A 26636-nucleotide genomic window follows, 5' to 3' on the forward strand; every position below is an offset into this window, starting at 1 on the left:
GCGGGTATCCAGAGCATGGTCTGCAAGCTGGGAGTGGCTGTACTGGTGAAACCAGATGTAGTCTTTGTGTTCTGAAATCCTGACATTTGCTGTCCTGCCTGTTTGGCCAGAGTAGTACAGTTTACAGCTGCAAGTGACCTGGTATATCCCAGACCTACCTGGGGTACACCAGGTCCCTTGCAGCTGTAATGTTAATACCAAAGTCACAGTAATACACCGGAGCAAATTTAACTATGAAAGATTATTCATGGAATCAGTCTCAGCTCTAAAAAACTTTCCAAACCTCAACAAATTTGGGTGCATGAGACTGCCTCAAATTTGGGAAGCTTGTATCTTGAGAACTTCAGCCCAACAGCCAAGACAACCCAATATAGCCTGCTAGGGAACACCTTTAGGACTCTAGGAACAACAGTAGTTTTCTCCCTTCTGCTTCATTTGCTTTTTTGTAGTGCCTGCGTGCACGTGTTATAGTTGTATGTTCCCATGAAGATGGCAATGTGACGTTGCCAAAATATAGGAGGTATTTACTACGTCGTCGTCGTCCGGTAGCATCCTCTAGCAAGAGGGTTGCAGCAGATGAGCAGCTCTTCTCCATTTCTCTGTCTGTTGCTTCCATCATTCTTAAACCAGTCCATTCCACGATGTCATTAAACCACTCTCTAGTTGGTCTTCCACGTCTTCTCTTCCCCTCAACTTGCCCTTGTAATATAGTTCTTGTCAGGTATCCCAAAGAACCTCTCAGAAGATGTCCTGCAAATTTAGTCTTTCTTTGCATAATATTCTTTCCATCGCAACTCGTCTTAAAACTTCTTGATTTGATATTCTTTCTGTATAGCTAATCTTTTCCATCTTTCTATAACACCACATTTCCAATGCATTAATTCTTTCCATATCTCTCTTTCTTAGTGTCCATGACTCCCTTCCATAACTTGCAATACTCCAAACTGTTGCTTTAACTATTCCAATTCTAACGCCTATTTTAGTGTTCTTGTTTATTAAAATTCTCTTCATTTCCATAAATGCCGATTTAGCTTTGCCTATTCTATTTCTAATGTCCAACTCTGAAGTTCCTTTCTCTGAGATCCAGCTACCTAAATATTGAAATCCTTCCACTTCTTCTAAAATCTTTCCTCCACATCTTATTTTTACATTATCTCCTATTTTTCTACCCATTATCATTATCTTGGTTTTTTTGTGTTAATTCTTAGTCCATACTCTTTACAAGAGTTTAATTCTTTGAATAATTTGTTGTAACCCATTTTCACTTTCTGCCATCACTACTACATCATCCGCATATCTTAAGTTATTAATGATTCTTCCGTTTATTTTTATTCCTTCTTCTACATCCTCAAGTGCCTCTCTAAACATTTGTTCACTATAAAAGTTAAACAATAATGGTGATAACTTGAATCCTTGTCTGACTCCTCTCTCCACTGGGAATTCTCCTGTTTCCTCTCCATTTACACATACTGACGCTATTTGTGACCAAATCTCTTTAAAATTTCCAAGTCATAAGAGTCAATATCAGTATTTTCTAGAATGTCAAAAAGCCTTTTATGTTTCACTGTATCAAATGCCTTTTCAAAATCTAGAAATCCCCAAAACAACTTTCCAACATGGTTTAGTGTTTTCTCCCCAATAATTCTTAGACAAGTTATAGCCTCTCTAGTTCCTCTGTTGGTTCTGAATCCAAACTGTTCCTCATTCATTTCTTTTTCTATTTTATTCCTAATTCTCTCTAAAATTATTTGCACCAGAATTTTTGCTGTGTGAGTTATAAGACTTATCATTCTAAAATTGTTACAGTCTAAAACTCCCATCTTTTTTGGAATGGGGATAAAAACTGATCTTCTAAACTCCTCTGGTAATTCTTGTCCTTCATAAATTCCGTTAATAATTTGCCATAACACTTCCATACCTTTTGCACCTATATTCTTTATAAGTTCTATCTGTATACCATCTATTCCAGAGGATTTTCCTTCTTTACTACAGTTTCTTTTAATTAATATTCCAGTATATGTTGCAAATTCCTTAAATAATTTAATAGTCATGTGTTACCAACGTATAAACCTATCTACAAGAATTATGCTATTAGAGTACTAGAGAGCTATAGGGTCTTTCCATTTCTGGTCTATATTTATGTCTCCTCTTTTCTCTTCAATACACTATTCCTCCTACGGGTTCAAATTTGGAAGAAGGAAAGTTTGGAAGCCTTAAGGTGGCAGCCCTACCACTGGACTATCCACTGCCAAGCTAGTAACATGGAGAACACTAAATTACTTTTAGCCAACAGAGAAAGGTATTCAAAATGAATCTATGGAAAACCACCCTGCAATGAAAAAGATAAAATATAATACACATAGCAAACTGGAATGTAAGAGCAATAGCATATGAAGAAATAGAATTAGATTTAATATTAAACAAAAGAAATTTTCAAATAGTAGTAATCACTGAAACAAAAAAGAAATTAAAAGGAACTGTGAAAACTGGAAATTTTAATGTAATATACAGTGGAGTTGACAGAGACCAAAGGGCACAAGCAGGTTATGATTCAGATTCATAATTCCCTTTCAAAACAGTTAACATGTTATAAACTATGGAATGATACCAGGAACCAGGGCTTAACATAAAATAAAGATAGACAGAGTTTATTTAACAATAATTGGTTTATATGCCCCAGATGAAGGAAAAGAAGATGATATTTAAATTTTATAATCAATTACGAAATACATATAATAAAAAAATAAAAATGATTATGTAATATTAACAGGAGACTTAAATGAAAGAAATGGAAAAATTAAAATTAATAATATAGAGATACATGAAGAACATATTCTAAACAGGAATGGTAAAAAATGAATTAACTTGGTAGTTTATAATAACGAATTCTTTCTATAAACATAAAGACATACATAAATATATTTGGCCAGCAAGAGGATGGAAATCAATATTAGATTATCTTAAATGAAAGATACCGAAGTTGTCTATAGATGTTAGAGTCCACAGAGGATATGAAATAAGTAGTGATCATTTCCTTGTTCAAATTAAGATTACAAATAACAAGAACAGAAAGAAAATTTAAAACAATCTTTTATAAAACTAGATTATTAAATGACACAAATATACAATGACTATATGAACAAAGAATTAACAATATTTAGATAAAATAAAACAAAATGAAGAAATAGAAATTGAATGGCTTAATATAAAAATGATACTAAATATAGCAGCAAATGAAAGCTTAGGAAAGACCAGAAAGTTCGATAAAAAGAAAAAAAAACTGAATATATGAGATGATACAATGAAAGAAATAATCAAAGTAAAAAAAGAAGCATATCATAAATGGTTAAGCAGTAAAAGATTAGAAAATGAAATAGAGTATAAAAGAATAACAGCCATAGCAAAAAGAGAAGTCAGAAAAAGACAGAGAATCATGGAACAAATTTGTTTCTAATTTCATTCAGAACATGACTTTTATAGAATAAGACCAAATGTATATAAGATTTTGAAACATTTAAGTATAGACAACAGAGAAAGTATAAAAGTAAACACCAAATTGAAATTAGAGGAATTTTTATACAGAATTGTGGACAGACAAATACAGGTATCCCTTGCTTAATGCGGGATTTGATTAACGCTGCGAAACTAATTGTGGCAATCCCTTGATATACGCGCCCTTAACCCTGCAGAATTCGCAGCTGATCTGACAAATACATGCAAAATGTTTAATATAAATATCCTTACACAATTCAGTGTATAGCTTGGAGGTCATGAGTAGCTGTGCATTCATATGTCACGAGTGATATTTCGCACTGTTTTTGCTGTCAGTTTGGTTTAACACATGTTATGTGAAGGTTTGTGATATTTGATAGTAAATTGTATCTGAGAGATACCGTGACCTCTGATATCAGTATAGTATGGTTTAGTTGTTGTTTTTTATTCTTTGTTCAATAATTTTTAGATTGTAACTAAAAATAAATAAACCATCATGTATTACTGAAATAGAGAGCTAAAGGCTTATTTATCATACATGTCCTCTAGGAGATGTGCTTTACATTATGGAAAATACCAAGGAAAGTGATCTGGAGCTATCTCCACCTTTACTACGAGTTGCCCATAAGGTTGCTTATGCTTGAATCCGTCGAAATTTTTAGTTTCTATATTCGGCTATGAAATGATGTTTGATGCAATATCCACTTAATTTGTACCATCATGTATTATATTTGCAGTGCTTTTTCTTTATGTTTTGTTGCTTGTTTGCTGAGGTCTGGAGAGTCATTTTGCTTGTTATCATAGAATTTATGCCAATAAGAAAAAACTAAAACTGTTCAAACTGTTCTTCATAACTTCTTTTGATAAAAAAATTGCAGTTAATAATATAGGTACAAGTATTTATTAAACATTTACTTTGCATTCATTTTTTATCTTTCCCAAAATAGTACCATATAAAATCAATTATTAATACAGTAATCGATCATGGACGAATTGTAATTTTTACCACTGATTATTAGATTTGATTAACACGATTTTGAACGGTTTTGATATACGCGGTAACATCGAGGGATACCTGTATTTTAAAAAAAGATAACTGGTAAACATTCAATGAAAATGAAATGGAAATAACTAAAGAAGAATTAGAAACCAGCTTGAAAGAAACAAGAAACAGAAACTCACCTGGAGAAGATAAGTTAGGTTCAGAATTATATAAATATGCAGGAATAAGGTTTAAAGAAAGACTTATTTTTAAATAAAATCTATTCAAGTAACCCACCAATAGAATGGGAAAAAGCAATAGTGATCTCTATTTTTTTTAAAAGGTAATAGAGATGACCTAAAAACTATAGAGGTATAAGTATTCTAAATTCCTGCTATAAAATATGTAGCAGAATTTTAAATAAACTAATAATATATTCTGAAGGCTTTATTTAAGAAGTATAAAATGGATTTAGAAAAGGATTATCATGTATGGACGCAGCCTTTTGCTTAAAATTGATAATAGAGAAAAGAAGAGAATACAATTTAGAAACACATATTACATTTATTGACTTTGAAAAAGCATTTGATAAAGTTAAAAGTATTTTATTTAACATATTAAAAGAAAGACAAATACCAAATAATATTCTAAAAGCTATCATAAGTATATATGAAAATAATCACATACAAATATGATTAAATTATGAACTATTATATCCAAGAGAGATAAATCAAGGATGTCCCCTTTCAGCAACTCTTTTTAATATTTATTTAAATGAAATGGAATAAAAATTCCCATTAAGAGATTAAACGTTCTCCTACTGTAAACTTAAATAAACTCCTTTTTTGCTGATGATCAAATAATTACAAATTCTGAAGATAACTTACAGAAAGATATTTTAAATTTAAATGAAATAGCAAAAGATTATGGAATGATAATATCAACAGAAAAATCAAAAACTATGACCTTTAAAGGACAAAATCCAATAAGAACTAAAATAGAAATAGATAACTCAATTTTAACTATAACTTCAATCTATAACTGAGAGGAGACCTCCACATAGCCTTTAAAGGAATGCGGAGAACCGACCAGGGCTTCTGACCTAATGTCCAATCCTCACCTTCTCGTGGTGCACCCTGTTGGGTATCTACTTTGATACTGAACGAACGAGGATGGGCGGGCAATTTGGGATTTAGCCGACCAAATTGTATTCTTATTGGTTAAACCAAAATAAAAAATGATGGTACAACATGACAAAATTTCATGCCGGCTGGGGCGTCGCCCGGTTAAACAAGGCCCTCGTTGTTTTCGCCAGGGAACCAGGGCGAACAGCGAAAAGTCAGCTACTGGAACAAATCTGAAAACAAACCCCAACTCAACATCACCAGAGTTAAAGATTGGTACTATCAACGTAAGAAGCCTGAATGGCAAAGAAATGGAGCTAGCTGAGGAATTAGATAAGTACCAGATCGACATAATAGGGGTGACTGAAACAAAAAAGACCAAAACTGGTGAGATCTTTCTGAGCAATAAATACAAAATGTTATATTCAGGCAATAACAATCAAGGAAAAGAAGGAGTAGCCATAGTATTCAACACAAAATACGAGGCTAATCTTCTTGAATGGCAGTCAGTCTCAAGTAGAGTAATGTGGGCGAATATGAGAATGGGGAACTGGACAATGAGACTTATTTGTGCCTATGGTCCCACAGAAGGTTCTACTAAGGTAGAAGTGGAGGAATTTTTTGAGGCTTTAGAAAAAGCAACTGACACAATGAAAAAGGAAAAGTTGGTCCTTGTTGGGGATCTAAATAGTAGAGTAGGAAATGATTGTGAGACATACAAAAATATTTTGGGAAAATTTGGAGAAAAGAGCAAAGCTAATAATAATGGCAAATATCTGTTGGATTTCTGCTCAGGACATGGATTGGTTATTACTAACACCATGTTCCAACATAAAAATGTGCACAAATTCACAAGGAGAGAAGAGGCTAGGAATAAGAAAAGTCTCATTGACTATGTTATTGTTGATAGTGATGTTTTCTTCTCCCTGGTGCAGGACACCAGAGTGTACAGAGGATTTGAAATTGGAAGTGATCACTATTTAGTCTTGAGCAGGATAAAATTGAATTTCATATTGAAAAGAATAACATGTAAGAAAGTTTTAAAGCGAATAAAAGTTGAGCAGCTCTCAGATGTGAACTGTAGACTAAAATACAGAAATATTATTGAAAAGAAAATGAAAGAGTTTGAGAACAGGAATCAAACCTTGGAGATTCAGTGGCAAACTCTGAAGGAAACATCGATTGATTCTGCCAGAGAGGCATGTGGTGAGGTTGTGTGCAAAGATAAAAAAAATCAGAACTCCCTGGTGGACACAGGAAGTTAAAGAGGCAGTGAAGGAAAAGAAGAAAGCATATCAAAAGTTCCTGGCAAATAAGTCAGCTTTTACTCTTACAGAATACAGAGACAAATGTAAGAAAGCTAAACACTGTGGAAAACTAGCTAAACAAAAGTCATGGGAAGACTTTGGCAAGAATATAGAAAATAAATATCAAGAAGGTGGCAAAATATTCTGGAGGTTGTTGAAGAAGCTTAGGAATGGAGGAAAGAGTGCTGTAAAAGGAATTAGAGATGATAAAGGTGAAATGAAAACAGGAGAAAAAGATATCCTTGAAGTATGGAGTAATTACTTTGAAAAACTGCTAAATGAAACAATCAGTGATGACAGCACAGTGATAAAAAACACTGACCAGGCATGCAGTCAGGAATACATATCCATACTTGAAGTAGAAAAAGCCATCAAAGGCTTGAAATGTGGAAAGACAGCAGGAGTAGATGATATTCGACCAGAAATGCTGAAGTATGGTGGTATAAGAGTCTTACAGTGGCTGCACTGCATAGTTCAGAAAGCCTGGACAGAGGGACGAATTCCCGATGATTGGAGTAGAGCTCTCATAGTACCCATATATAAAAAGGGAAATAAAACTGAATGTGAGAATTACAGAGGTATTTCCCTACTGAGTGTTCCTGGCAAGATCTATGCAAGTATACTTGAGAAACGGTTGAGAAGAATTGTGGAAGAAAAGCTTGGTGAAGAACAAGCTGGATTCAGGCCAAATAGAGGCTGTCAGGATCAGATCATCACTTTACGACAAATAGTCAAGAAAGCATGGGAATATAACAAAGATCTGTATTTAAGTTTTGTCGATTTGGAAAAGGCATATGACAAGGTGCCAAGAGAGAAGCTATTCAATACGCTGCAGTTATATGGTGTCAATGGGGCATTATATCAAGCAATACTTAGTCTTTATTTGAGTTGTGAGTCAGCAGTTAGAATTGAAGGAAGTACAGGAAGATGGTTTAATGTTAAATCTGGTGTGAGACAAGGATGTACATTATCCCCTCTGTTATTCATTATCTATATGGATCACATTATGAAGGAATGTGGTATTAAACCTGATATCAAAATTGGAGATGTTAATGTCAGCTCTTTGCTTTATGCGGATGATGTTATACTTCTAAATAAATCCGCTACAAGTCTGCAAGATTCTCTGACTAAATTGAATAGCTGTTGTAATAGATATGGTATGAAGGTCAGCAATAAAAAGACAAAGACAATGAAAATATCAACTATGTTGTGAATGGAGAACCTGTGGAACAAGTAAAACATTTCAGCTACTTAGGCACAATTTTTACTGAAGATGGTAAACTAAATATAGAAATAGACAACAGAATCAGCAAAGCTGGTATCGTGGGAAGTCAATTGAATAAATTCATATGGAATAAGAAAGAAATTAGTCGGAACACTAAATTAGTTGTATACAAGACTGTGTTCAAACCAATTTTAACTTATGGATCTGAGAGCTGGGTCAGAAGTAAAACACGTGACCAAAGACTAGAGACTGCAGATATGAGAGTCCTGAGAAAGATTAGAGGCGTGAACAGATGGCATCAATGGCAATATCATATTAAAAATGAGGATATTAGGAAAGAACTTGACATTGTCAGCATCCAGGAATGTGTTAGCAGAGCTAATCTCAGATGGTATGGTCACTTAAATAGAATGGGAGAGGAAAGATTAGCAAAACAAGTGTTCTCTGCCAGGTTGGCAGGAAAACGACCCAGAGGAAGACCAAGATATAGGTGGATTGATACGGTACAAAGTGCCTTAGACGATAGAAATATAAGATCTGATAATGTTGGAGTCTTGACAAGTAACAGACTGATTTGGAGGAAAATTGTAGATAGGAAGTTAGTACTGATGTAATTTTTTCATGTAGTACTGTCATATCCTGTACACCCCTTGAGGGTATATGGCAGGAATTTGATGATGATGATGATGATGAACAAAATTTTAGAACAGGTGAATTCATTTAACTACCTAGGATGTATGATTACATATGAAAATGAAAAAGATATAGAACTGTGAAATATTTAAAAATAACAGGTATAACTAATACTGTATTCAAACCTAATCTAGTTATAAAAACAAACAAGATTAAAAGTATACAATACATTAGCCTTAGCCTATTGTATGGAAGTGAAATCTGGACAATAAAACAAAGATTAATAACAGCTGAAAGGAAGTTTACGAGAAAAACTGCAAAATATACACAACAGTGTATACTTTGCAGTTTTTTGAAATTATGAAAGAACTAAACCAGGAATCAGTAACAGAAAAAAATACAGAAATATAAACATAAATGGATGAAACACGTTAAAAGGATGAAAACAGAAAGATTACCAAAACAAGTATTAAATTACAAACCATTAGGAAAAAGATAACCAGGGCATCCTCTAAAGGGATTCAATGATGACTTCTAAGAATGGAACTGGCCATTGTAGGCTTAAATCCACATAAATGATGAGGATGATGATGATTTGGTATTAAGTAGAATTTATGTTCTACTTGCATAAAATGACAATGTCACCATGCTATTTTATCCTTTATATCAGTGTCAGATATAAAGCATAAATTGATGAAACTATAAAACTCTGGTGCCTGTTTTAATAAACAGGAGTTTTATTCAATAATTAGATGTCATATGAAGGTACTGACGAGTTCCAGCTAAACAAAAAGTCTAACAGAAATAATGAAAAATGTGTCACACAATTGTCATTGAAATTTTTATAATCATTCAGAATGCTAAAGTTAACCACCCAAATGGTCACATGATTATATCAAAACCATATGCATATTCATTTTATTTCAAGGTATTCAAATGATATTTACTTCAATGGACTTTGCGATGTAATTATTGATGTGCATCAAGGCCAATACAGTGGTTTTAATGGGAATAAATATATAAAAGTTAAATATGTTTACTAGAAGGAAAAAAATTGTTTTGAAATAAAGAAGATTCACAATTACTATATTTTAATTTAGAGTTTACTTACCTTGCCAGAATGAAAGAAAAATAACAGACTTAATAGTACAGAATTTCCAAACTGGCTCATATGGGCAAAGTAAATCTTTGGTAGCAAAATAGAAAAGTACTAATCCATAAAGAGCAAGAGTAACACTAATGTTGTAGATAATGGTGATGTAAAGATATCCACTGTCAGGCCTGAAATGCAATAAATCAATGTCATAAAAATTAAAAAAATAAATAAATAAAAAAGAAGATGAAATACATTATAAGAAGCACTTTTTTTTTAATTTCTTTTTTTTTTTTTTTTTTTTTTTCTCAAATCCGATGTATAGCTGACTCATAGGGAACAGAGGAACAGCTGCTATTATGGATAGTTTACTATAGTACATTTCCTTTAAAATGGTAGATCATGGAATTTTAGATATTGGAATTTTTTAGGCAGTTTGCATTGCAGATAACTTTCTTCACTATAGCTCAAGTCTTCACAGGAACAATGCTGAAATTCACTACAGCAAACTATCTCCTATAACAAACTATTTTTTATCCTTACAAGTTCAGTAAGAGTCAATGATGACAATAAGCATTGCTAAAGCTTCAAGTTTAAATAAAACAATACATTACAATAACAATGAAAGGTATGAAGTGACAGCATTAGATAAATACTTTAATAATAATAATAATACTACCTCCAATCACCATCTGAATACTTGTGAAGAGGTTGAAGTATCAGGATAACAACAGACATCAATGGCTTCACTGCACAGAACTGAAGAGTGGCCTAACAGAAATAATGAGACTTGTAAGAGGAGATAACAATAATGTAACAAACAAAATAGACATACCTTGCCACATGTTCGGAATGCATTTCCAAAAACTCAAGCATATTGCAAGACAAGTTTTTTCTTAAGTGGAATGTTACAAATAGGTGATATGGTCATAAAGTTAGCAAAAACTAGGACCATTCACAAAATACAGTCTGAAATATGCCTATGCTTATTAATGAATGAACACCAGTTTTTGATCAATAATGGTTTTTATTAAGAATGACTAACAGAAGATACAGAAAAATAAAATGAATGAACAATCATCTTATAAAATAACCAACCGTCTAAATTACACAAATAATTGTAATAATCGCCTTGTGTGACATCTATTGCATAGGAAGGCAGCTGAGATTAGTGTTGATATTGGATCCTGTATTGAACAAGATTTTTGAAACACTTTTGGTTGATGCAGTAATGACATTCTTTCTGCTAGCCGCATGTTATGTTAACTACTTAAATCTTTAATGAAGAGCCCTACCTCAATGTTATTTGAGCAATTTGCTGATTTGGTTGGCTGAGTGGATAATGTTTCTAAACAAAAGGCTGTGTTTGGAGGGAGGCCAGAAGTGACTCAAAATAGTACCGTGTTCGGTTTCTAGAGCAGAACAGAGTATTTAACCCTTAGCTCACCTGAGTTATTAAAAACCAAAATACATAATTAGTTTACACCTTTTGTGGATGGCATTTTTTTTCACATTAAAAACACATGATCTTTTTCGACATCTCACTAGTTACTTCCCAAGTTGTTCACTGGAAATGAGTACCAAGCAAACAGAATTTCTTCAGCATACCAGCGAAGTCTACAAGTATTATTATCAAGGTCCAGGGCCGCCACCCCTAGGCAAGCACTATTTTGCTGCCCTAAAATTCAAGAAAAAAAAAATAGTGTTTTTATGGTTTAGATACAATTTTTTCTAGTTTTTGCCACCCTCCAAACTTCCTGCTCCTAGGCACTACTTTAGTGCATAGTGGGTTACAATAGCCCTGTGAAGGCTATATTTTCAATGGCAAATGAAATATATATCAATGGTTGAAAGGATTTCTACTTACAGGATAAATTACACTTAAACAGATTTAAGAGTTAGATACCTGGAGAAATTGTTATTCAATTAAAGAGTGAAGATAAATAGTTAGGAACTAGATGTCACCAGTTGTTGTGTCAGTGGTGGATAAGAACTTGGATATGCACATTAAGGTGGGGGGAACTAAATTGTGACTAAATTGAAACTAAATTGTGACTAATGACACGCACGCACGCGCACACAAAGAGAGAGAGAATTTTTAATAAGTATGATTCCCAATAACATTAGGACTAAATTTGTCAGACAATAAAAGCAATGTTGTTGGAAGTTTTTCCACTTGGTTATAATATAAATTAAAAGTGTGAGCAAACAAAGTTTGTGCCTGAAAATATCTTCAGAACTGAGGTAAGGTAGTACAACACCGGGCAACTCGCAGCAAAGGTGGATCAAGCTCTCAACTCCTTGTCTCAGTATCTCCCATAATGCACAGCACATCTCCTTGCAGACATGTATATTGCTATGCATTAAGGGAAGGGCCACTACCCATACTGGTTTCGACCTTTATTGAGGTCTCGTCAATGGGAGCCAGGCCCAGAGTGGAGATACTAAGGCAGAAGCAATAGGAGAGGTCATCCTTACCTATAGGAGTTGCCAAAAGGTGTGCCACCTTATTATAATTTAAAATTATATGCTTGGTTTAATCCTTTATCCAAGTGTAAGCAAACAAGTTTGCACCTGTACTATTTTCAAGACTGAGGCAACTCATAAAGAAGCTAATGACTTCACATCACTTGCCTTAGTATCCCATAATGCAAAGCACATCTTGGACATGTATAATGCTATGCATTATGGGAAGGGTCGCTACCCAGACCAGTTTCGACATTTATTGAGGTCTCATCAGTGGGAGTCAGACCTAGAAGTGATACAAAAATTGAAGTAATGCAGAAGTCATATTTTCATAAATGAGTAGCCAAAAGGTGTCACATTTTATTATTAAAATACTCTAGTTTAGAGAAAGTTGCCCACTTGGTTATATTATAAATTAAAGATACCAAGAAATTATATGCTTGGTTTAATCCTTTATTCAAGTGTAAGTAAACAAGTTTACACCTAAACTATTTCTGGATCTGGCTCCCACTGATAAGACTTAATGAGACGATGAGACTCAAAGGTTCAAAACCGGTCTAGATAGTGACCCTTCCCATAATGCATAGCATTATACATGTCTGCACTTTATACAAGTTGTCCGAGGCCTGAAAATAGTTCAGATACAAACTTGTTTGCTTATACTTTATTTAGGAATGTAGTATTTTAAACACTGAATATATAAAAGCTAAACTAGATAAAAAAAAAACCACTTGCTTTGCTGACCATCTTGACTAAAAATCGTAGCTGAAATGTTTTACTTGTTCTACAGGTTCTCTATTCACAATGCAGTTAATATTTTCAATGCTTTTGCCTATTTTCATTGTTTTTGTCTTGTTATTGCTTTCATACCATGTCTATTACAACAGTTATACAATTTAGTCAGGGAATCTTGCAGACTTGTAGCAGATTTATTTAGAAGTATAACATCATCCGCATAAGGCAAAGAGCTGAGATTAATATTTCCAATTTTGATATCAGGTTTAATACCACTTGACTTCATAATACCACTATGCTATAATGTGATCCATATAGATAATGAATAGCAGAAGTGACAATGTACATACTTGTACATTATCACCTCTACTATTCACACTAGACTGACACCAGATTTAATATTAAACCATCTTCCTGTACTCCCTTCAATTCTAACTGCTAACTTACAACTCAAATAAATAAACTGATGCCATATAACTGTAGCGTTTTGAATAGCTTTTTCTCTTGGCACCTTGTCATATGCTTTTTCCAGATCTACAAAACTTAACTACAGATCTAAGTTATATTCCCATGATTTGTCAACTTCCAACTTAATTTCACATTTCGTGAGAAAAAAAAGAAGAAGAAAAGATTAACTCAGAGACATTAATGTTCTTCATTTTGAAGTCAAGAAATGTAAATCTAAATATTATGAATCAACTTGATGACACTGAATAATATCAAAATTTAGTTGGAGGGAAAAATGGGAAGGGGCAGAAATAAATGAAGAAACTATTATCATGTAAATTATACTTGAGAGAAAATTATATTTTTGTTTAATCCTTTATACATATTTAAACAACCAAAGTTTGCACACTAAGTATTTTCGTAACCAGGTAACTTTTACATATTAAGGTAACTGATGTGAAGTTAACAGTGTCCATATACAAGTAGTCTAGCTGTAAACATATTTCACATGCAAACTATGTTTGCTTATACCCAGATCAAGGATTAAACAATATAATTTCTTTTAAATTATATTAAAGATGTACCAGTTACACTTCACTAATCATAACTCCATTCCGCATTGCATCATTAAACATATAAGGATTCCATAGTCCAGTTAAACAATAAACAAGAAGCCATATAGAAACTTATGCTAACACATTAAGATTAAGTTGTTTCTCCAGAAAACATACTTCTGCAGATATAAAAACCCTAACAGACAGATACCCTCTGATAAGACTTAATGAGACAAAGGTCTATAGCAGGAGTAGAGATTCTATCCCCCCCCCCCCAAATGATCTCCTTGGGACATAAGGACCAGTTTTGACAATAGCTTGAAAATACCACGGATGTGTAATAATGTTTATAAATGTATATGCTCTATCCAATGGAACATTTAGACAAAGATTATTTCAGTAATTGCAGCCATACTTATATGGAGCCCATTACATCATAGCAGCTAGAGATTGGAACTGTATTATTGAAAATCTCATGTTAAACAAAATAGGACACTCCAGAAGTGGAAAAGCAGGATATGCACAGTTAAAAATATATCCTGACAATGATCAACTAGCAAACACATGGAAGATTCACAATCCTAATGTCTAGACTTACACCTACATTAATCAAGGTATTGGTGCTTGATTGAATTTCTCTCTCTTCTTCCCATATTCAGTCAACTTAAATTTCACTAAATGGAACAAGCAGAGGTCAGTTCTGAACCACAGAGACGTCGCCACCAAATTTCCCACTGGTCTTTTCAAACAAACTCCAGATCCTCTACTCAAACTGGAATAATATTACCTGGAACTTGAATACATGATCATAATTCAAAGAAACAGTCAAACAGAATAATTGACCAGGGAAAGGAACAAGCAAATAGTTCTTCAGCTGCATTCTGAAATAAACAGTTTATTAAATTTTGCAAAGAAAGGACTATCACCCAAATCTGTTGATGGTGAAGATATGTCCATCATGTAAGATACCCTCGACTTGTAGAAAGTTTCTCCACTTGGTTATACATTAAATTAAACATGCCAAGAAATTATATTCTTGTTTAATCCTTTATTCAAGTGTAAGCAAAAAAAGTTTGTGAGTGAAGTATCTTCACTAGTAGGCTACTTGTATATAGAGGCCAATGACTTTACATTAGTATCCCATACTAATGGGAAGACACACACCCTTTCAGATGTGAATAATGTTATGCATTATGAGATCGGCCACCACCCAGACCGAGAACAGCTTGTTCAAACCAGCCAAATTCCAAAAACTTGGAAGAGATGACCTTTAAAAGGCCACTGTCCATAATCTGCAAACTCTTCAGTGCTCCAAAAGAGGTCATTGTTGAAGTTGTTGTGGGAGCCAGACCCAGAAGAAATACCAAGGTTGAAGTAATGCAGAAGTCGTATACTGTATCTCCCATATACAATTAGTGAAAAGGTAACATCTTATTACAATACTCCGAATTAGAGCTAGTTATTGACAGTTTTTACACTTGGTTATGCATTAAATCAAAGATACCAAGAAATTATATTCTTGTTTAATCCTTTATCCAAGTGTAAGCAAACAAAGTTTGACTACTGATTGCATTAGTAGTCTTCATCATTAGACTACTAATGCAATCAATGTGAAGTCATTAGCCTCTATATACAAGGAGCCTAGTATAAGTATATCCAAGTGTGCACACTTACATGCATGCAAGTCAACAAACTTTGTTGACTTACACTTGGATAAAGGATTAAAGAAGAATAAATTTCTTGGCATCTTTAATTTGATGTATAACCAAAAGGGAAAAATTTCAACAACTAGCTCTAATTGAGAGTATTTTAATAATAAGATGTTACACCTATTCACTACTTGTATATGAGAGAATTAGAGCCAGACAAGTGGTCTGGCTCCCACTTGTGAGATCTTCTCATAATGCATAGCATCATTTACACCTGAAAGAATGTGTGACTTGCATTATGGGATACTAAGGCAATTGATGTGAGGTTATTAGCCTCTATATACAAATAGTCTAGTCATGAAGTTACTCCATGTGCAAAGCAAACTTTGCTTATGCTTGGATAAATTATTAAACAGGAATATAATATAACTTTTGGCATCTTTAATTCTTTTCTTTCAAAAAAAAAATGAAGTATATTTGAAAACAATAACACTGGGGAAACTACAACTCTTGAAACATTAATGCCTTTACAGTTCAAATCCAAGATGAACTCAACAGGCCTATTACAGCAGCTAAAGTAACTATAGCCTATAAAGAATGCCAGACAAGAAAATCTCAGGGATAGAACTTCGCAAAGAGGCCTGGGATTTTATTCTTCTAATTACTCTTAATTCAATTCTTTTTATTCTTTAGTTGCACTCTTTAATTCTCTCTACAAGTTACAAACTAAGTGAATTTGTAGCAGGCCATACTGTTCTTATTCAAAAGCATAATAGAGATATCTTAACGGTAGAAGCCTGTTTATCTAATACTCACTATGAGATATTAACAACAGGCTTAAAGGAGGAATGAAATACATAATCAAAAGCACGTAGATGTATGGAGTTCTAGACTGAGCAGAAATATTTAATCCGTTTCTATGTGATCTATTTTGCCTAGTTAACATGAAAAAGTAGCCAATGGCAGCATTCTCAGTAGATCTTACTCAAGCATTTGATAATGTCCAGCATCCATTTCTTTTCCACATCCTCCAGTAAACTGAAGTCAGCAAAAGGCTGCTATTCATCATTAAAGGAAGCTATGACAATCCAACTACCTGTCTTTTAGTTAATGGAGTCCTATGAGACTTAGTCAAAATTCAAAAAGGAGTCAAGCAAGGCCTTTTAGTTCCTTCTCTTTGCATTGGTACTGGAACTTTTTTTTGCAGGAAGTTGACAATTTGTATGCAAAGGTTAACAGTTCACTACACTATGAAGAGAAAATGAAATATTGGCACATGTAGATGATGTGGTAAGCTTTGGCAGATAACCATTCAAAATCAGTGGACTAATTACCAATGCTGATGAGACAAAATTAAGTTTTTGGAAGATAGGATCTTGGAGACACTCTCTTTGGACTAATCCCCTAAGATAGATGCTCCCACAATACTTGAAATTTCTTTCCCTGCAATATTACCAGTTCAAAAACTTCTTATACACAAAAGCAATGAAACATTAGAAGACTGGAAAACTGGACAACTCCCCTTTTCTTCTCAAGTCACAGTACTTAAAACCATAATCTTCTCTTGTCAGTACGCTATATATTAAATATTACAAATATTATAGAAGCTAAAGAAAAACAGTAACATTTTTTTTGTTGTTGTGCAGCTGATACCAGGAAGTTAAAAAAAATTCCTCCAACTATCAAAGAAGCATGGAGGCTTAGGACTTCCAGTATTAAAATTCTGCTATTTATTATTATTATGTGACACTCACAGGGAGTCAAAGAACTCATAATAGGAGAGCATTCTACTCTGCTAAATACATCTCACCCTCTCCACTACTACAACATTACTATCATCAACTGCCCATCACCATTGACAACAGTATTTTTCATCTGTAAATAGAATGTGCTCTGAAGGTCAATTTGTCTATATGCAGGATGAGAAACCTGAGTTTCCAAGAGAAAAAATCTGCTACCTCCTATGAGATTGGCTAACTCACCTTCAATTGAAAAAGTCCATATAAGGATTGCCCTCATCATGACGAGAATTGAACTTGGGTCTTTTTCAATCGAAGGGTGCAATGTTGCATTGTTCTTCCAATTGCTCTACAGAGGCAACAGAGCAATAAATCCTCAAAAATCAAAATATTGTAGATTGATCATATATGTGCAGACCTTTTCAACTACTATTCCCACTATTTAGGATAAATGATTACATTGGCCCAAGAGCCAAGACTGTTCTTGAATACTGAATAGCATTCTGTGCTTAAACACAGCATTCTGGCATTGATCTTTCCATTAATAACAGCAGAACTTGGTACAAGGAAATCTGTAACCTTTTCCGTCACGAACTTCCACAGATAGTACTGACAATGCCACTCTTTAATAACATCATGAAATTCCTGCCATGTGCTCTCAAGGGGTGTACAGGATATGATAGTACTACATGAAAAATTTACATCATTACTAACTTCCTATCTACAATTTTTCACCTGATTAGTCTGTTACCTGTCAAGACTCCAACATTATGAGATCTTATAAAGCACTTTTTACTGTATCAATCCACCTATAACTTGGTCATCCTCTGGATCTTTTTCCTGTTAACCTGCAGAGAACACTTGTTTTATTAATCTTTTCTCTCCCATTCTGCTTAAGTGACCATACCGCCTGAGATTAGCTCTGCTAATGCATTCCTGGATGCTGACAATGTAAAGTTCTTTCCTTAATATCCTCATTTTTCATATGATATTGCCAGTGTTGCCATCTGTTCATGCTCCTAATATTTCTCAGGACTCTCATATCTGTGGTCTTTAGTCTATGGTCAAGTGTTTTACTTCTGACCCAGCTTTCAGATCCATAAGTTAAAACTGGTTTGAAGACTGTTTTGTATACAGCTAATATAGACTAGAAATTTTGACTAATTTCTCTCTTATTTATATTAAATTTATTCAATTAACTTCCTACCATACCAGTTTTGTTGATTCTGTTGTTTATTTCATTATTTAATTTACCATCTTCACCTAAAAATCATTAAGTAGCTGAAACGTTTTACTTGTTCTATAGGTTATCTATTCACAATGCAGTTGATTTCAATGCTTCTGCCTATTTTCATTGTCTTTGTCTTGTTATTGCTGACCTTCATACCATATCTATTACAACAGTAATTCAATTTAGTCAGAGAATTTTGCAGTGGATTTATTTAGAAGTATAACATTATCCACATAAAGTAAAGAGCTGAGATTAATATTTCCAATTTTGATATCATGTTTAATACCACTTTCCTTCATAATGTGATCCATAACAGAGGGGATAATGTACATCCTTGTCTTATACTAGATTTAACATTAAACTATCTTCCTGTACTTCCTTCAATTCTAACTGCTGACTTACAACTCAAATAAAGACTAAGTATTACTTGATATAATGTCCAATTAATATCATACAACTGTAGCGTTTTGAATAGTTTTTCCTGTTGGCACCTTGTCATATGCCTTTTCCAGATCTACAAAACTTAAATACAGATCTTTGTTATATACCCAAGGTTTCTCAAACTATTTGTCCTGAAGTGAAAATCTGATCCTGACAGCCTCTATTTGGCCTGAATCCAGCTTGTTCTTCCACAATCCTTCTCAAGTATACTTGCATAGTTCTTACCAGGAACACTCAGTAGAGAAATATCTTTATTCTCACATTCAGTTTTATTTCCCTTTTTATATATGAATACTATGAGAGCTCTACTCCAATCATCCGTTTGTCCCTCTGTCCAGGCCTTCTGAACTATGCAGTGCAGCCACTGTAAGACTTTTATACCTCCATACTTGAGCATTTCTGGTCGAATACCATCTGTTCCTGCTGCCTTTCCACATTTCAGGCCTTTGATGGCTTCTTCTACTTCAAGTATGGATATGTATTCCTGATTGCATCCCTGTTGAGTGTTTTTTTTACAACTGTGCTATCACTGCTTGTTTCATTTAGCAATTTTTTGAAGTAATTACTCCATACTTCAAGGATATCTTTTTCTCCAGTTTTCATGTCACCTTTATCATCTCTAATTCCTTTTACAGCACTCTTTCCTCCATAACTTACTTCCAAAAGACACCCTAACAAGAGAAATCTTGCTTGGAGAATTGCATATGGTAGTCTTCCAGTAAATGTAGGTATTTTAATATTGGAGATCCAACCTGTAACAAATGTTACAGATTGGAAACAGTAGAACATTCATTCCATAGCTATTCTCGTTGGACATTCCATTACTTACAAAAGAAGAGCCCCCCCTCCCCAATACATCCCACTCGGCAATGGAAGAAAATTTTGATTTTTATAATTAATGAGTTAAATTATTATTTATGGAAATTTAGGAAAAAAACATGGCTTTGAAAAGCATCAATATGACATGTAAATTATTCACACAATATAGTATTAAAGAAATGTTAGTGTTCGGTCTAACGATTTTTATAATTAGAAAGAAGCATTCTAGGAAATATCAAATTTTTGGTTAGGTGGTTTAGATAACCTGCATTATGCAATATTAACCCCAGGTAGGGAGATAAAGTTCTGTATATTTTTATCACGAGAAGTTTTTTTTACATGGTTCCATCCTACTAGTTCACTGTGGTCTTGTGGTCAACTGCAGAGACTGGAGAGCGATCCCAGGAAAAGAAAGCCAATTCAAGACGGTTAACTTAGATTCAACTAATGACATGGATACCAGTCAGCTTGTTCAGCTGCATGAGACTAATAATAACAAAAAAAATAGCCTTTGGTTACATATGATATCAAAGACATCAGGCATTTATCTCTCTCTCTCTTCTTTATCCTAATACCATCAGGCTCTGTTGCACTCCTAAACTACTCTAGGCCTATGATGAACATCCCCTTTTCACCTGAAGAATATAATTTCTTGTCAAGTATAATTTATCTTGTAACCAAGTGAAAAGACAATTTCTACAAATATCTCTGATCCAGAGTCTAATAATAAGATGATTATTACTTTTTTTTTTTCTATAGGAAACATATGACTTCTGTATTTATTCAACCTTGGTATCGTCCTAGGTCTGTCTCCCACTGATGAGAACTGGAAGGTTGAAACCAGTCTAGATAGTGATACTTCCCATGATGCATAGGAATAAATACATGTCCAAAAGGATGTGTTTTGCATTAATGGATACTAAGGCAAATGATGTGAAGGAAACAGTATCTATATACAAGTAGCCTAGTTGTGAAACTTCATGTATAAACTTTGCATCTACTTGGACAAAACATTAAATTTTTGAAGAGCTGCAGGTTGTAGTTGTCAGGGAATACTTCTTGAGGAAGGCTGTTCCAGAGTAGAGAGGTGGACGGAATAAAAGAGGATGAATAGAAGCAGGTTTGGAGTGTTTGCACAGTAAAGGGGTGCTGGGCAGCTTCAGCTCCTGTATCAATAGGTGAAACAAAGTGGAGGAATGATGGTTGCCAATTCACTGACAAGGCTGTTTTATTGGCATTGAACATAATAAGGTTGTCTTTTTGCCATTGAAGGATGGTATGTAGATCAACTCTAAATGCATCTTTCTCCCTCCTTCAAATACTGATATTACATCAAATGCTGGAATTGTGTAATAATTTTCCTTTACTGTTTATAGAGTGAATAGAGAATGTCTATTTTTAGGTCCTAAAAGAAAATCTGTTTAGTCTGTATGCTTATTAAAATGTTTCGTATGACTACTCCCCATGGAAAGTTACATCTTGCAGCATTCATTTGCACATCTGAGATAAGTTTGCATTTCACAAGTATATTGAAAATTATAAAAATGTCAGGCTCATTAAGGAGTTACATAATAGTTACACGATTTTTATAGTAAATGTTTCTTTTCATGGCACCACTTTCATTTTAAATTACTAGTGTGTGAGAGAATCACTCTTGTATATCCCTATACCAGAAGATTCTAGAGAATGATTTGCTTTCCCCAACCTAGAAAACTCAAATCAATGTTTTAGAACAGTGCTTCCCAAACTTCTGGATGTCAGGGTCCCCTTTGCAAAAATTAAAATATTTCATGGCCCCCCCTCGAAAAAAAATCATAATAGAGAGATATATTATTATAATATTTATTGTATTTATATTCAATACAAAACATACATAGCGAATATTGCAAAAATCAAATGCATGTATTACATTTTTTGCCTCTTACCGTTTGGTTCTGAAGACGATGCGGGCTGTTCTGGTAAAATATGAAATACTGTCTTTTTTTTTTGAGTCTGTTTCTGCTTCTTCTGATTGTTCGCGGGATTTTTTTTTATTTTTTATCAGCCACTTCTCCATCTCAGGGTTAAATTTTTTAACGTAGAATAGATCAAATAATATCACCACTTACCGATACTGGCACACCACAGACTGATAACATGAAATTAGTGAATATTACCTGAATAAGGGAATCCCCGGACCAGGAACATTTTTCTCTTTTGTGACTTTTCTCCCTTTAAAGAATTAATCCTAACGCGAAATAGACAGCAAAGGAAGGTTATTAAAACATGCATATGATTGGTGCGGTATTAACAAAAGATCGCGCAACCGAAAGATAAAAGCATAGCTGACAATTGAGTTGAAATGCTAACTCTCTTCAACCGAATTCCATATGTAAAACTGCCATAACATTCATTATATATATATATTACTTAGTTTTAACACTTTTACGAATTTTAACACGTTCAGTTGAATTTTATTGCTGCCTTGGGAAATCGAACTCACACACACATCTAATTAATAACAATAGTTTTTAGTTAGATACTGTGTTTGCCCATGCAACATATGGTTTTGTTTCAGTCTATGTCCCCTCACATGTCCCCTCATACAGCAAAGTTTCTGTATGAGGGGACATGTGATTCATTAATTAGTGTGTTTTTTTATCCCAGTTGTCTCTAATTGCACTATTTGTTGAGAAATATATTACACAGACTCCTCATACCTTATTCACTGGCATAATAAAAGTACTTGTTTTTATTGCCTCTGCAGTATAGTGGTTGTTAGGGAGGGGTGTTGTTTACCACTGCAAGCGAGTTACTATCTCCCTACATGAACTTGTTTAAGCTTTTTTTCAAGTGTGAAGTATATGCGAAACTTTTATTGGTAACAGAAAATTAACTCGGATGACAGTGATAATATAAAACGAGTTTTGATGTGTATATAAAGTCAATATCAACAGTCCCTGATTACGAACTCCTGATGAAAGGGACAGGAAGATTTGGAGCTTCCCTGGAGAGCATTCGAAGTAAATACAATTAACCACTGCTTTGAAATTAAACATATGAATAAACAATATTTACTAATATTCATTAAGCGCCGAAATACGCAGGAAGCAAAGTTTGTGAACCAACACCAATGTGTGAATTTTTGCATTAAAATATAAAAAATAACAAAAAAGAAATAATAAATAATAAAAGTTAAATAAGTTTCTTTTAAAATAAAAAAATCTACTTAGTCTTTAATTTAAATTTATTTTCATTATTTCACGGCCCCCAAGGGGGCCGCGGCTCACAGTTTGGGAAGCGCTGTTTTAGAATCTCATCTGTATAGGTAGAAATCCTACATATGATAAAGAAAGTAGTCAAAGCCATTCACAAGTTAACTATGATTTATTTTTGGAAATCTTTTAAAAACTGTCAAATTCCTCAATATAAATGAAATATTTATTGCTCCTAAACTGTATTGTAGATCTTTTCTCTTATGAATAGTTTTGTGTTTTTTATAACCCTTTCTTCTGTTTTAACTGGAAATTAAACTTTAGCTCAGCAAAAAAAAGTATGTTTTAAATATCCTATTATTTTCAAGAATTATGCTATAAACAAGCCGGAGTGATTCTAAATCTCACGTACTAAACTTAATGTGGTGCGTTTTCATTCCGCCACTAATTAAGCCAACTGTTATCTGTCTGCATTAATAGTAGTACAAAATTCCCTCCCTATTTAATGTTTCTCTAAAGCAAGTAACTCATATTAACTCATTACTTATATTTTCAGAGATACAAACCTGATATTGAAATATCATTATGGTATATGTATGCACGTTGAGCTGAAAGGTATGGCACCTCTTGCTTGCCAATTTCTGCCTGTTATTTATACAGTAAGGAATATATGTGTGTGTGTACACCATGTATGAATTTAGATTACAAAACGAGTACTCTGTTTATACAAAACTAAGGGATCCAATTTGGTGTACCTGTAAATATAATATAAACTTCCTACTTTTCACAAGTGGAACACACCTAGCTGTTGCTACAAGAAAATATCTACATTTTCACTCTTACCATCCATTCAATAATTAAAAAAAAATTGTCATACACACTCAATTCCTTAATGCATTCCAATGTGATCCTAGAAGAGAACAGTGATGGTAAGATCCTCAACCACAGATTAAAAAATGTAGTTAGCCTAACAAACTGAATACATTATCTTTTGTTACATCAAACAGTTAAGTGGGCCATTAAAAACCTTTAAGATATATATACCAGAAACCCTCTTCTCTTTCCAAATTAAAACAATTACTAATGTTCAAGTCTTTTCCATTCATCAAAAATGCATATCAACTTAAAACTTTAGCTTATTTGGTGTCATGTCATAATTGCAAGGCAAACGATATGGAAGGAAAATAGACTTGCTTGTTCTTTCCTTTCAAAAACAAAATAGCACAAAAGTAGTAAAGTAATGAATATCATCAAAATATTCAGAGTAGTTAAACATTATAGTGAATGCTATAAATCTAACCATTGAAAAAAAATCAACTCAAATTCATCTTAATATCAACAATAAGCAACAGGCAACTAACTTCATTACATCCAACACTCTTATCTCTGCTGGTTCATCTTTCTAAATATCATAAATCATTCTCTGGGTTGTCTTTGTCACTCTCCTCTGAATTTTAAATTTCTATCTAACCAAGATCCCTTTACTTCCCCCAATTCTTCCAGTATAACTCCACCAAGTAAGTATGAAGCATCCCGTCTGTGGATCTTGAATTTCAAAACCTTACATTAGCTGCATTCATAACATCATCATCATCATAATGCTAATTGTGGATATAGACCATATTGATCTGTTTCAGTCTAATTATCCATCTAATATCCTCTTTTGAGGTCTACCTGGCCAATATTTCCAGTTTAGATTTCTTTGAGACTTGAAAGTAATGTGTTTCCTATGTCAAGTTACTAGCATAACAATAGATATCCTCCTAGTAGTGGGACTGCCACCTTAGGACATTTTTTTTTGTATTTTTTTTTTTTTTTAGTAGATAGTGGAAACTACAGTTTGAGAGGAAAGGGTTACACTCTTGCCCTACAGTTGCTCTAATAGCACTTGGGGGTTGGGAGGGAGAAGTAAGAGAGATAGTAGAGGAAAGAAGAGTAGAAGACCATTCCACACACGATGACATGTGTAGAATAATGTATCACATGTTCTATATATATATACAAACATCTCACATTTGTACATATGTTTAGTTCTGTGTGCTCATAACATGTCTATATTAAGAAAATCACTTGGCACAATGTTTTCCGTGTTTTTTAAGATAGCTAGCAGACATAATATACCAAGTGTATATTGTAGGAAGTAAGATGGATCTAGCTCAGGTTTGCCATGCTCGTACTCACCAATGTGAGCCTCTGAGATGTATCAGCAGATTATCATTACTATTTTTGGTAACCTCCATGGAGTCAGACTTGTTGTGGAAGGTCCACTCAACCAACAACATGAGCATTAAACTGACAAATCATCCCCCCCCCACACACACATCCACAAACTATTCAAATCATCCCAAAGGGTCAAAAACAGCATCAGAACTATTCTGATGTTCAGTGACAACATTATTGACATAAAGACTGAACAGTAATGGTATCAATTGTGATTGTCTGCAGAAAGTGGTGGTGGTGGGCGGTAGATGGCATTAGTGTAGTTGCAGTTAGAATGAGCTGTAGAGTAGGTGTGCCCTCCCTCGATGAGTCTTTGGACTCCCTGGAGGTGTCATATAATAATAATAACAACAACAACAACAAACCCTGTGGAACTCCACTTATAACCTTCTTACTCTGTGATACTGCTCCGCCATATAATATTCTCAGAAAGCTAGTTACTAATTCAATCCACTAATCTGATATTTCCACATGCTGCAACTTAAAAACTAACTGGTTATGTAGCACCATGTCAAATACCTTTGATAAACACAAAAATATTAGTGTATACCCTAATCTCATAATCTGCTCTTGTTACGTCATTATAAAGGGAAATCAGATTATGCCCCTTAACAAAGTTATGCTGACCTACATAAATGATATTTCATTGATCTGCCCAATTCTTATGTCAGTTCTTAAACTTTTCCAAAATCTTAACAACCACAGAAGAAATATTTAAAATAAAGAGCCAATAGGCTTCATTTCGGCGATGTAAACATTATTTAAATTAAGGGTATATTAAATCCCACATTGTTTCAAAACCGAATAAGAAACTCAAAGATCGGAATCAAAGAGTTTCATGCCAAATATAGTAACTATAAAAGTATCGACGACTACTAGTGTAAGCTAAAGCACGTAGTCCAAGTACGTAGTACAAACTAGGGCAACTCATAGCAAAGGTGGAGAAAGTTCTGATCGCTATTCTTAATATTTACCATAATGTAAAACCCATCTCCTAGGAGTTGTATGATGTTATACATTATGGTGGGAGGTCACTACCCAGACCGGTTTTCGATCCTTATTGAAATCTCATCGGTGAGTAGCTAGACCAAAAATAATACTAAGGTATAGTGAAAATAACTTATATACTCTTTATTTACCATAATGTATAACATCATACTTCTCCTAGGAGATGGGTTTTACATTATTGTAAATATTAAGAATAGCGATCAGAACTTTCTCCACCTTTGCTACGAGTTGCCCTAGTTTGTACTACGTACTTGGACTACGTGCTTTAGCTTACGCT

General features: G+C 33.8%; 1 protein-coding gene across 2 annotated transcripts in view; it reads right to left on the reverse strand.

Moving 5' to 3' along the window:
- The window catches only part of LOC150098051 (transmembrane protein 184B-like), a 146492-nt gene that overhangs the window by 29508 nt on the left and 90348 nt on the right, over positions 1 to 26636 (reverse strand). For both annotated transcript variants that reach the window (XM_090406121.1, XM_090406119.1), the window contains exons 6-7: positions 10536 to 10627; positions 9875 to 10044 (exon numbers count right to left, since the gene is read on the reverse strand). In XM_090406121.1, the coding sequence (XP_090262247.1) occupies positions 9875 to 10044; positions 10536 to 10627 (262 nt within the window). The remainder of the gene's footprint in view (positions 1 to 9874; positions 10045 to 10535; positions 10628 to 26636) is intronic.

Source organism: Typopeltis vanoorti, chromosome 16 (genome assembly GCF_054136105.1).
Source record: "Typopeltis vanoorti isolate ZY-2024b chromosome 16, IOZ_Tvanoo_1.0, whole genome shotgun sequence".
NCBI classification, from domain to species: Eukaryota; Metazoa; Arthropoda; class Arachnida; order Uropygi; family Thelyphonidae; genus Typopeltis; species Typopeltis vanoorti.